The 13,433-nt window shown below is 36.2% G+C and overlaps 1 protein-coding gene and 2 pseudogenes across 3 annotated transcripts; 1 reads left to right on the top strand and 2 right to left on the bottom strand.

Annotated features, from left to right (window-relative positions):
• Positions 1-7,048: 7,048 nt before the first annotated feature.
• On the bottom strand, positions 7,049-9,471 carry LOC143591948 (putative glycerol-3-phosphate transporter 1 pseudogene; annotated as a pseudogene). The gene is made up of 3 exons (XR_013145816.1): positions 9,411-9,471; positions 7,678-8,575; positions 7,049-7,587 (listed from the first exon to the last, which is right to left on the bottom strand). The product of XR_013145816.1 is annotated as a putative glycerol-3-phosphate transporter 1 pseudogene (transcript).
• Positions 9,472-10,246: 775 nt separating this feature from the next.
• LOC143590943 (peroxisomal membrane protein 11-4-like) lies at positions 10,247-11,131 on the top strand. Its single transcript, XM_077071281.1, has one exon. It carries the CDS (start codon positions 10,404-10,406, stop codon positions 11,079-11,081), a length of 678 nt encoding a protein of 225 aa, XP_076927396.1. The 5' UTR covers positions 10,247-10,403; the 3' UTR covers positions 11,082-11,131.
• A 449-nt stretch (positions 11,132-11,580) lies between these two features.
• LOC143591937 (large ribosomal subunit protein eL15 pseudogene) lies at positions 11,581-13,364 on the bottom strand (annotated as a pseudogene). Its single transcript, XR_013145812.1, has 3 exons — positions 13,167-13,364; positions 12,084-12,280; positions 11,581-11,994 (listed from the first exon to the last, which is right to left on the bottom strand). The product of XR_013145812.1 is annotated as a large ribosomal subunit protein eL15 pseudogene (transcript).
• Between the last annotated feature and the right edge of the window lie 69 nt (positions 13,365-13,433).

Here is a 13,433-nt window from a genome sequence, read left to right as displayed (position 1 = left end):
ACTTTGTGGGTGTAGTTCACTATAAACCCTCACGAGACCCCACTCGTCCTCCCGGGCTACCGAGAGCTTTAAAGGGCTTGTTGCATACGCTAAATGCAATCGTGATCCTACGAAAGTGAGTTAGGTCTTTTAATGCTTTTAACTAATTTAACAGAATTTATTATGAAACGACTTAATTCGGCTCGGTAATTGTTTTAATAAAATTAATAGAAAATCATTTTCATAACTCCTAAAAGGCCTATGTCTTACACTTGTGAGAAGCCTGCTTCTACACGTCTTGAGATCTTGCAGGTTCGGTTGTCAGTTTGGTACTTGATCGAGACGAGAGTATTCGAGTGTTTATGAGAGTTTGCGAGCCGACTGGTCCTTTTCTAGTCTTATTGATATCAGGTGATTTCAGTTTCATAATTTATTTTGTCTTATTAGTTTAAATGTTAAAAGTGTAATTGTATATTTGCTAGTAAAACTATCACATTTGAGCCCCGAATTTTTAAAAATTGCTTAACAGTCAAAAAGTCAATTTCAACCCCGTCCCTCAAATGTTCGTTAATTGTTTTAATATTTTAACATTGAGGACAATGTAAACCTCAAGTGTGGCGATGGGGGAAATTTGAAAATTTTAACCCGATAGTACATCGAAGAGTGTTCAGAAACCAAAGTTGTTAACTGTTAATTATTGTCATTAATGCCAAGTTATAGGTTTCTGGTCATGGTTGGTTTTTCAGCTTCTCGATAGTCTTACTCACAAATGTTTTCAAAAAGAGAAGTTGAAAATGAGGTCGTTTATGCGGGGATAACGAGTCAAGGAGGCGGGTATACATGTTTCATATCGGCAGCCCATTATTCCAGACATATTGTGAGATGGCCCCCTATACTTAATACACATATTATATAATAGATATAAAACATGTCTTACACCATTTATTGAGGGAAACCGGTATGTTTTACAGAGTTAGAACTTGCTTGTCACATGCTTATCGAGATCTTAATACCACCACCCGTATGGAGATTAGGACTTTAGAAAACCTTTACATACACTTTTCCTTCACTAAATAAATTTCCTTACCCGACATTGTCCCCCTAGGAGCCCGTTTGGACCTCATTCATGTTTATTTGCTAAACCAGACATTACACACCATTTCAGCCTTGGCCTTCATTATATTTTAACCCTGTGTGACGAAATCCAGTTCGTTATCGAGTTGTATATAATCAGTTGTTGAGCATAGTACACAATGTACGTATGTCTCGGTTGAGTTGTAAATATGTGTTTGTCAGAGTTGTATAATTATTTGCTTCAGTGTATTTTCTATCAGTTTGCAAAAAAAAAAAAAAAAGAAAGAAAAAAAAAGATTGAAAAAAAATCAGCAAAAAGCCAAAAAGAAAGTAAATTCTTATTTAGTTATGTAATTAGCAGTCTGTTTGTTTTTTTATTAGAGTTTTGTGTATTTGTTTAACTGGGTTTCATCCACCTTAGTCACTAAATATGCATATTCTGCACCCAACCTAAGCCTCAACAAAACCTTAGTCCGAGTCTTTATGCAACCGGTGGGTAATGGGTGGAGATAAGACTGACCTGCAAGCTTATTAAGTTGTGACTCATATTTGGTATTTGAGGGCAGAAACATATACTGGCACATTTTTTGCTAGTCCAGATATTAAACCGAGAGGAGTGTTGATAGTGTGAGGGGTATGAACATGTATGCCTTAACCGGAAACAAAGTACACTTGTCTGGGCGGCTCTATTGTTTTTATTATAGCACTTAACCTTATTTGTGGGATGTCAATCTAGAAAGTGTCAGTCTGGGAAACTAGGTATGACCTTAAACCTTACTAGTATTAATGGCGATAATTTATGAACCTATGATAGAGGTTGATGTTTACTTTAGAGTTTGCTTGAGGGCAAGCAAAAGATAAGTGTGGGGATGTGATGGTTGGTTAATTTGTATATAATTAAGTTCGTTTATTTATTAGTTTTAACTGTTTATTGTGGGAACTTCGATACTTCATACGTGTTTATTGTATTTCAGGTCATAGACGTTAAAGTACCTAATTTGGACCTGTACGAGCACGTGATGAAGACCCAGGATGATGTGTGATAGTGTATGATCAAAACTGATGAATCTGAGTAAAAGTTGGTTTAGCATATCATTTGCTGAAAACAGAGTATCATATGCCGAGCATAAGAGGGAGCGTACATCAGGTGTCTTTAAAGTATGGTATGCTGAAATAGAGTATCATACTCTAAAGTTAGAGTACCATTTGCTGAGCCAGAGTACCATTTGCTGAAGCTAGAGTATCATATGCTGGACCAAAGTAAAACTACAGGAGTCGTTATTTTAAAACCCTATATAAGGATAAAGTTAGGGTTTCATTTAGAACTTTTTCCAGGCAGTTACCAGACCTTAGAGAGGGTGATTCCACCATTCCGATTCATACCGAGATTACATACATGTTCCATATCATCATAATTGAAGATTCCTTGATGTCGAGGCTCGGCTAACTTCTCCGAATCATACCCGGGATGTAAAGTTTGTATTATTTTCAGTTTTCTCATGTAACCAAGAACGTTTATGTATAATTTTTTATGGTTAATCTATGATTATTAATGTTTAGTATTTCTGTGTGTTCAATCGGATTAGGTTTACGTTGATCTGAACGATTAGTTACCAGTTGCTATAATAATTGATCATAGGACTGTTTGATTAGGTTGAATACGATAAAACATATGATTGCCCTTAACTGAGTCACACTGGGAGGGACTGTTTGATAACCAGTGCCGTGTGTAAAGCGATTATTGATGTCTAAGGTTTTGTCTAGTTGATCAGTCTGTAGTTAACCGTTAATGATTAATCTGTTAGGTTGCATGAGATTACTGTAAGTTACTTACTTGAAGTCCCGGGTGTGATTTGCTTTTATTAATTGATTGAAACTTGTTCACTTATTCGTTGCTTAATTCTAAACTAAAACTAATTGCTTGTGTGATCAGCACTAAACACTAGTTACTTCATAATATTAAATCTGTACACGAATTACATTGACCACATACTCCTTGTGATACGATACCCTACTTGCTCTAACTATTTAGTTTAAATTGGGTTTTTGATTGACTCGAACGACGGTCATCACCCGGATATGTGTGCAAGTTGAAGAAAACATTGTACAGGTTGAAGCAGTCACCCCGAGCTTGGTTTGGAAAAATGGGAGAGTTCCTAGAGCATAACGAGTTCACACCAACAACATATACGAGTTTATTTGTTAGAATAGATGGTGGAAAAGTGGCAGTTGTTTTGGTGTATGTCGATGATCTAATCATCACAGGTGACATGCTAGAAGAGATCGAGCAATTAAAAGAAAATATGTGTACAAGGTTTAAAATGAAGGATTTGGGAGAATTAAAATATTTCTTGGGCTTAGTATTAAATTATATGTCTGATGGGTTTGTTTTACATCAACATAAATATACAGTAGGCATTTTAAGTAAATTTGGGTTGGAGTGCTACAAACCGGCAATGAACCCGATGGAGCCGAGCGATCAGTTTCAGGCAACAAAAGGCAAAGAGTTACAAGATCCTACAATGTACCGGAAGGTGGTAGGAAGTTTAATTTACTTAACACTAACTAGGCCCGATATCTCGTATGCGGTTGGTGTTTTAAGTTGGTTCATGTAAGACCCGAGAAAACCGCACTTGGAAGCGGTTAGACGAGTGTTATGGTATTTGAAGGCAACACCAAAACATGGAATAAAATTTGAGAGGGAGTCTCGGGCTGAATTGACTGGATATTGTGATGCTTATGCGCGAGACCGAGATACCCGAAGGTCAACAACGGGTTATGTGTTTATGATAGGATCGGGTGCCGTCTCGTGGTGTAGTAAACGGCATCTGACTGTGTCGTTGTCAACTACCGAAGCGGAATACCGAGCGGTCGCAATGGCAGCTCCAGAGTGCTTGTGGTTAAGAATACTAATGCAAGAGCTTAATCAAGAAGTTAATCAAAAAGTGCCAATATATTGTGATAACAGGTCTGCTATAGCTTTATCAGAGAACCCGACTTTTCATGCGCGTACTAAACATATCGAAGTCCATTATCATTTTATTCGGGAGAAAGTATTGAAAGGGGAAATTGATCTGAAGCATGTAGATACAGAGGAGCAGGTAGCGGATATGTTTACTAAGCCGTTAACCGGGGTAAAGTTGATCAAGTTCCGTGATGGCATTGGAATGGGGAAGTCGAGTGTTGAGAGGGAGTGTGAAACGTAAGCAACACTCGAATACGTAGGGCGGTTCGGTTATGATCTCGTGGGGTGGCTTGGAGGAGATCAATATAATAATTAAATTAATTATTATCATTATCTATATATTTGAATTTTTAGTTTATCTGTTTTTGAATTTATATTAATTCGTAATCCATGTTCTAGCAGGAGTCAAATTGTAAGGCCTATATAAGCCTATTAAGTTTTCTTTTCATTGCGCATGTAATCGTTCTTTTCAATTAATCAGAAAGTGTCGTATAAAGGTTTTATGCAAATTTGTGTTTGTGTTCTTGATCCACTTGCTCGAAGTTAAACATATATCACCTTACCACCCATCAAAATGACAAGCCGAACCCGCTCGACTCAATCTCAAACCAGCTATTTAAATAGCCCAACAAATATAATTGTATCAAATTGATAGAAGATGCAATGGAGGATAAAGACGTCAATTCAAGGAGCCACTTAATACATGGCAAGATTGTTATTTTTAGTTAACGAAAGGGTAAATTGGTAACTTAAATAAATATAGCTGGCTTGTTGACATTTATTATTAAGAACCCGTTTGATAAATTCGGAGGCGGGAGAAGCAGCATATTCGCATATCCTCATAGGATTATTCCTTTGTGTTCCGTCCCATGATTCACTTCGAAGATACTGGGGCCCACCTTATCCTACATGGCAAACATGCTGACGTACATCCTTCCTTTTACCACTCATAAGATCACACGTGTCATCTTGTTATTTGTTTTGCAAGAAGCACATGTTGTGAACTGTGAAGTTGTGAATTATTGAATTTGGATACAAAAATATTATGTTTTTTTGTTTTCTCACAATCCAAATTTTGGAATTAAAATGAAAACAATAATTAACATAAATCGATTCAATGCCACAACCTAATTGAAATTAAAATTGCTAAGAAATATTGTTTTTGTCATATATATCTTTCTCTAAAAAGCAAAGTAATTGTGTGGTAATATTATAAAGGTGCTTTGAGGCACTTTCTACTCAAGTAATCAACTTGTTTTGGTTACGTCTCTATTTTCTTTACATATCGTTGTCGATTGATTAGTCTGGAAAAGTGTTAGATAGCGACAAAACTGACGTTATACCATGAAAATACAATTGAACGAACCTTGTCATCTTTGTCAAAGCTAAATAGTGGCACGAGGGTGATAGTGAACAAGTACATTAAAAGAATTGATGGAAAAGACTTTGAAGATATCTTTAAGACGAAAGACTATATCTTCACTTCTTCATGCCTTTAAACGTCCATCTTCAAAGGTTTATCTTCATTAAAAAGGGATTTGTTTAACGTTTAAACGGCATTATATAATAAAAATAAAGTATTTATAAAATTCAGTTTTTGTTTGCTCCTAGTTTTTTAACAATTATATTGGTAGATAAATACAAAAGGTTTGTCCCATCGTTTAGAAAATAATTGTGAGAACATACTAGTGAGCTAATAAATATGGGCTATATCTCATGAACACTCTCGATTCTTTGACAGCCATAATGGGCCCAAAATGGAGGACCCGTTTCCTATCAACGTCTTGACAATATGGTTTCTTTCCCAATATTATTTTATACCGTTTTGCTTATGTTATGTTTTAAACTTTTAATCAAGATTCAGTTACATGCAGGGAAAGATCTACATAGACGCAATCGCGGAGCCAAGAATATATTTTAGTGGGTTCATTAGAATTCGCCTATTATATTTTGTTGCTTGCAAAAAGAATTGCGTAATAACATCGCGTCAATTATAAAGTGATCAATGGCTATTAACCATCCAGGCATTGAGAAGTTTAAGCCTCACCAAATGTCTTTTGATCCTATCTAGCATGGTGACATGGTGTGTATCTTATAATCTTATATGAGTTCTAGGGTGAAACTAAATGAATAAGCTTACGATGGGCTTTGGGAAATATATATAAAAGGCTCAAAATTCCAGTGAGAAATAAGAAAGAAAAATAAGCCCATAAAACCAGAGAACAAAAAAATATATTACTTTGCCATAATGCATCTTTGCTTACCATTCTCTGTTAGTTTGTTTACTAAAAAGTAACCTTTACAACAATACAAAAGGCAAACAGACAACAAATTTTGTTGCTAGCTCTTTTTGTAAAGCAAAATAATTCGTTAAAAAATAACATTCATAGCATTACCGTTCATGACCATTGGACATGACTAAGCTTCTCTACAGCCTCAGACGCTAGCAAATCAAAAGAATCAAATGCGAAGGGTTCAATCAAGTTAAATTGTTATACACAACATATTAAAATGGAAAAGTATGGGTTCGTCTGAACACGGTCCTTTTGACCTTTTAAGCTAGCCCCGCCCCTACAATCGACATTACAATGTTAAATTTCATTTTTTATGTGTTATATATGTACCTGATACTCAAGTGACACCAATCTACCGAATATTTACAAAATGCCACACTTAAATTTCTAAACTGAAACCAAATATATATGGAGGTGATAAAACAGAGTTTAATAATTTGAACCATGATTTTATGATCACATGTACAAACATTATACATATAGAAATAATTGTATTCATACATTACGCTGTTACAAAAAAATTAGAATTCTTCAACCACAACAGACGGAGGAGCACCGTGATTACAAACACAAACACAAACACGAATTTGTGAAAAAAGAACGAACTGCAACTTGATTAGATTAAAATTTGAATGTGATAACTATGATAGATTACAAACATAAAACCAAACTGTTTAATGTACTTAGACACAACAAACTAAAATAAACGAACAGCCCAATATAATGAACTAATGGGTCACACACTACTACTCGAGTCGTCTTGTAAATCTTGACATTTTGCCATCACCTCCGCCGCCACAAGTTTAGTCAAAAACAACCCCGCAACAAAAGCCTACGACATAAGCATGGTGAAAACTGCACTCCAACTCCAAGTTGAAAGATAACCCGTTAGCACAGGCCCAATAGCTGCACCGATTGACCCTGCCCCGTTAATGATTGCGGACACGGTGGCAAGTGCTTTAGAGTTTCCTTTTAAAGACTGGTGGGTCCCTAGATCAGCTGAAATCGCGGTTGTTATGAGAGCATACGGCCCGTTAACAAACGTCCCAACTATTAACATAAGAATTATGTTTACGAACATGGATATATGTCCGTAGCTCCTATATAGGTATAGTGCTGGGATTGCACAGTATGTTAAGCTCGTGGCTGTAATAGCCCGAGCATCTAGTCGGTCAGATATGTGACCGGCTAGAATTCCTCCCACCACACCCCCTACATCAAACAATGTAGATAAGTTCCCGGACGCAGTGTTTGATAAGTACTCGCCATTTATAGCTGTAAAAATTAAAACACAATTAGTTTGACTAACATACAAATCCATATAAAACATATAAAATACTGGTAGTGGCCACGAGTAACGCGTACCTGTGTGACTTATGTAAAACGGAAGCCAATAAAGAAACGTATACGCAACCAACTTGGAAAAAAGAGGCAAAATGCGAATTGAGCAACCCCGGGTATTCTCCAAGCTTCGAAAAACCCGACAGGCGAACCTTTATCATTATCTGTGTTTGTGTGAAGCGTGTTTGAGTTCAATAAAGGCTCGGTTACAACCTTTTTTGCGAAACCTGATTCATCCTTTTCTATATCCACTCCAACTGACTCAGGATCAACTGGTAAAAATATAAAAACAACAATTCCATAAACCGCAGTCACCACACCCCGCATTTCAACAAATAAGAAGCAATCAACGTGCCCGTTATGCTCCCGATCGACGTGTTAGCGTGCCAAACACCCATAATAAGCCCTCTTTTACTCTTCCCGAACCAGTTCCCAACAACCGCCACCACTGAAGGCCACCCGGTCGACTGAAACAACCCGGCTAGCATTTGCACCATCAAATAATAATAAAACACGTGAATGTTCGCCCAATATCCGACGCCAAACAACGAAGTAAACAACCCGGTCCCCACCATCCCGATCGTTAAAAAGATTCTTAAGTTCATTCGATCCCCAATATGTCCCGAAAAGAACATCCCAACCGCGTACAAAAACAAGAAAGCCAAATCAAGATCTCCAAGCAACTCTGTTTCTTTCGACCCCTCAAACGGGGCCCACCCGGTCCCTAATGCGATCGATTCATCTGGTGTTTGGGGGTCGAGGGCGGTTTTGACGATGCTAGTGGTTTTACGAGCAGCATGGTAGCTAGTGTAAGCTAGAAACGTGACAATTAGAACAATGGCTTGGTGGGATTTGAATGATATTTTTGAACTTGTGGTGCTTTCTATGAATTTAATTCCTGGAGGCTTTCCCATTGATGAAGCTTCAAATTATTATTCCCTGTAAATTGATATCTATGAATTAAAGAACTGGTATGAAACTGTTATATTGAATGTATACCAGGTTTGATCCCGTGTAATACACAAGTGGTTTAGTAAAGAAAACCCACCGGAGCTAGTGGAAGCCGCAACGACCAATCTATAATTTATGCATGCATCTCAGCATCTGCGTGAATCCTTTTGAGGTTTGATCTTTTTCTTTGAGTTGATTGGCTTATGGTTTACTCTAAATGGAGAACATGTACTATTATTTTTATAGTGTAAGGTTTTTTAATTACTATCAAACAAATCTGATTTAGAGTCGAACTTACGACCTCCCGAAAGTCAAAGGTCTGAAAAACTAAAAAATTATAGCATTGAAAACGTTGATTATATAATTGCATCCAGACATCACGTGGAACATATTTTAATTTATAACTCATATACTTAATTGCTTTTAGACTTGTAGTTCTAATTTTTAAAAGAAAAGAATCACCAATGAGTAGCCATGTGGCCCATGTGAAGCACAACCCACGAACTTCCTCTTCACCCGCTTAGTTTAATACCAAAATATAACAATTAATAATTAATAGTGACATAGTGTTCCGATATCAATATGAGTTCAACTATGGAGGAAAAGTGAAGATTTAAGATTGAGATTGTAAGGTATCAAATTCTAATATGATCCCAACCGGGTTTTACGTACCGCGGTGGGCCTATAGCAATGGGTTTTCTCATAGAACAAGAGATGGTGAGTTTGACTACCTAGTGTTGTCTGTGACCGCAGGCGCATGGTCCGCCTTTAGTCATTGGGTTGCCTCAAGTAGCCGGGTTTTATACAAATGACTTTCAACGTGAGAAACATGCCACCACCCTTGCATAAACAAACATAAACAGACATAATCGAGTATTAATGAGCAAACATGCACTAACAACTTGAACTAACGCTAATGCCACCACCCTTGCATCCAAATTCAAAAGTATACAAATATATGTAAATTAAAGTCCAAGCTTTAACTCTGAATAAGTAAATATCATTAACATGTTCAAAAATTAAGTCAAATACAAGCTTTAAAAAAAATCGAATTACCACAATCAATCTATGAAATTTAAGCGAACTTAAATGAAAGAAAATAAATGAAATGCTATAAACAAACTTAGTTGAAAGGATGTAACAGAAATAAGAAACGAACATAACCGGACATAAATGAACGAACGAAAACGGACGTAAATAAACAGACGACATATGTGATCATTTTCATTTGTATATACAGGTAAACAAATATTTGTATTCATGCTTGATCGTTTATTTAATTAATCACCATACACAAGCTCCTCGTCGAAATATCCAATAGACGCTGTTTCAAACAAAATTTAAATTATGAAAAATATGTTTAACTTACATGTAAATTATCAGTTCAACTTATTTACCAATTACGACATGTTATACCACTAATTAGATGTAACAGTCTTAACAGATTGTGAGGTTACATAACCTTTTAAGGTGCCCTTAAAAATAACCTTCTAACATAACCCTTTTTTTTACGATGTTAATGAATAATGGAGCCACACAAATCTCAAAGCTTGTCCAAAATTTTCATAAATAATGCTAGGTTTTATTATTTTTATGTAGGTTTAATATGTATTACTAACTTGTGTAGTTGTAGATGACACAAAAATGTTCTCTACGATAATATCAAAATAATATTGTCCATCCATAAATAAAATTATTTTATCCAAAACTACCCCTAACGTGTGGCTCTCCCTTCCAACCTCACCAATATCTATTTCACAAATCTCACATATTCTTGCCCTTAGACCTCACACCACACCATGAATGACAAAGTAGACAAGCTAGTGATTTTCCTAGCCAAGAGGGATGGCATTGACAAGCTTGTCAAAACCTTCCAATATGTATCAAAACTTCTTGTTTGGCACCAAGAAACGACCAATCCGAATTTAGCCCATCGAGCCAAACAGTGTGAGGTGGCATCAGGGTTGAGTCGAAAAGCTTTCAGGTATGGGCGGTTTCTTACAGGCTTCAATGCCTTGAGAAGAAATCCGGGACCCACCCCTACATATAGGTTCCTGTCCGTCTTTGCTAACGCAGGGGAAATGGTCTATTTCTTTTTTGATCATTTCCTCTGGTTATCAAGGACCGGAACTCTGGATGCAAAGTTGGCTAAGAGAATGAGCTTTATATCGGCTTTTGGAGAATCACTTGGGTATGTGTTTTTTTGTGTTATAGAATTTATGATGATCAAAGAAGGGATTGAAGAGGAAAGAAGGATTAGGAGTTTACCATCAGATTCAAAGGACAGTGGCAAGGAAATTAAGAAGATTAAAGTTGATAGAGTGATGAGATTAATGGCTATTTCTGCTAATGTGGCAGACTTAATAATTGGGCTGGCTGAAATTGAGCCCAACCCATTTTGTAATCATGCTGTAGTCCTTGGGATTAGTGGGCTGGTTTCTGCATGGGCTGGATGGTACAGAAATTGGCCATCTTGAAATAGCAGAAATTTTCTCCAGTCCTATCTATGGTTATGTATTTTATTTTATATATATTTGTGTATTTGGAAACAAAAAAAAGATGAGCTTGTATATCATTTACCAAAACATGATAACTAATACTTATGACTCGACAAAAAGTAAAATGAGTTATAGTTTTGAGTTAGATGTTTTCGGGTATGAGTTAAACACGCCAAGCAATAATAGTTGAGTTAGATGCGTTCAAGTATGAGTTAAACAAGTTTAACACACCTAACTCATACATAATATGAATAAAACATGTTAACTAACCATTAAGTAAATTGTGTCAACATATCACGTTTAAACGCAGTAATCTTGTAAATAATATCATTTACACCATAGAACTACTACTAAATATTCATTTTAAACATGCTGTGTTGAGCTAGCTAAATTTGAGCATATCATGTAAATACTTGCGATACACGTGTGTCAAACATATGATGTCTGGTAAATAATCAAGTAAACGACACCTTTGGGCAGTCTTTTAACTGTTGGTACAAATCTAATAATATATCAATGTAACTCGATTGAAATAAAAAACGTTTGATCAAATTTTTAGCAAAAGAACTGCGAGTCTCAAAACACAGATAGCAATACCGCTTGAAAAGATAATACGCACCATAAAACATTTCCAAATATACTACTTTCAACGATAACGACGAAGAGAAAGAGTATTGTTCCTCTTCCATGTAGCCCGTCTCGAAGGGCGAGCCTTGTGGTTCAAGTGACCCCTTCCACGCAGACCTCTGTACTTCTTTCCAGCAGAAGTTAGCCCACGAAGCTCCCTGTGTTTATGCACTGGGTTACAAATCCAGTTGATCCGTGGGTCGTTAAGGATAGCAGCATGTGCAGGGTCCACCAGAATGACCTCAAAGTACTTGTAAGTTGAGTCCTACAACAGATTGTTACATATAGCTTAACTGGTGGTTGAATTTAAGTTTAAATGATATAAGTGTGTTTAAACCAAACAAAAAAGGTTACCTGGTTAAGCCAGTAAGAATTGAGGACCTTAAGGCCCCCTAACTTCCTTCCGGCGCGTTCCTCTGCAACAGAACGCTTGCTGCGTTGAAATTTGAGCTGGGTCATACCCTGGTTTGTGGGCTTTCCATAAACGATACCCTTAGGAACGGTCTCTTTCTTCCACCACGTCTCACACGCACGCGATAAATCACATAACCCTAATGGGTTTAGCACCAATTAAAACGGTTAACAAAATAACACTCAATAAGATTAGTATCTTTTATGAACAATAGAACAATAAAATTAATATGTTAGAGCAAAAAAGATTGAGAATATGACCAAGATAGTAAAAGCAACTACTCAACCGTGAATTTTTAACAACTAAATTTTTTGTATAAAAAAAATCCAAACTACACCAGTTAACAGTTTAAATATTAAAAAATGAAATGCAACATTTCAGGTTTGCATGCACATTTCAGGTTTAGAGCCGTAATTCACAAACTACACCAGTTATCAGTTTGAATACTAAAGAAGAAAATGCAACATTTCAGGTTTGCATAATAAATGTGTATATGGCAATGTCATCAGCTGCAAGTTAAAGCTTAGAATTTTTTTCGATCAGTTGTCTAACAATGATCGCAGATATATTTTTCCTTACTTTACTGTGAGTTGTTTTAACTATGTAGAGGATTGAACTGAATCAGTTTCATTTGTTGTGTGATACAACATTTTGAATATTTTTTTCACATTAAACTTGCAAATCATGTTGACAAGCTCCCAATCTTAACATAGTATGATTGTTTCTTTTTATCATTGCAGTCGATAAGAATAGAAGATATATGTAAGTATGTAACTTATAATACATCTCAACTGCGTTTTATTTTCATTTTAAAAAAGCAACTGAAAACATTTTATTTTCATTTAAAATATAAAGCTTAAGTGAAATAATTATATAAACTAATTAACAGAAAATAAACGAGCTGAAATGAGTCGAACTCTTAAGTGAAAAAATTATATTCACTGTTAGACCTATGGAGATCTAAGTTGAAACCCTAACTAATCTAACTAATTATAAGTTGCAGAGAAAGTAAAGTAAAAAAGAACCTGTTTGGCTTTGTAGCCCATGCGACGGGCCTTATCGGGTCGGGTAGGGTGAGTAACACGAACAATGGAAGGAAGCTGACGGTACTCCCAGCACCTGACCCTCTGCATGAACCTCATCACATCCGACTGCTTCTTCCTCCATAGCTCCGACACGTAACCATACGCACCTGTAATTGTAATGTAAATTATTATTATCATTATTATTATGGAAATGGAAATGGAAATAATGAGAGATTAATTAAAACTGTTACGATTCATACCCATGGT

This window comes from Bidens hawaiensis, unplaced genomic scaffold, assembly GCF_021521415.1.
Source record: "Bidens hawaiensis isolate Kalapana, Puna unplaced genomic scaffold, B.hawaiensis_p1.1 tig00001685_1, whole genome shotgun sequence".
In the NCBI taxonomy this organism is placed as follows: domain Eukaryota; kingdom Viridiplantae; phylum Streptophyta; class Magnoliopsida; order Asterales; family Asteraceae; genus Bidens; species Bidens hawaiensis.
Note: the sequence above shows the minus strand (reverse complement) of the source record. Positions and strands in the feature narration are given on the sequence as shown.

What these genes read in the sequence shown, in the direction of transcription:
- LOC143590943 (XM_077071281.1), top strand. Translation starts at nt 10,404, where the DNA reads ATGAATGACAAAGTAGACAAGCTAGTGATTTTCCTAGCCAAGAGGGAT.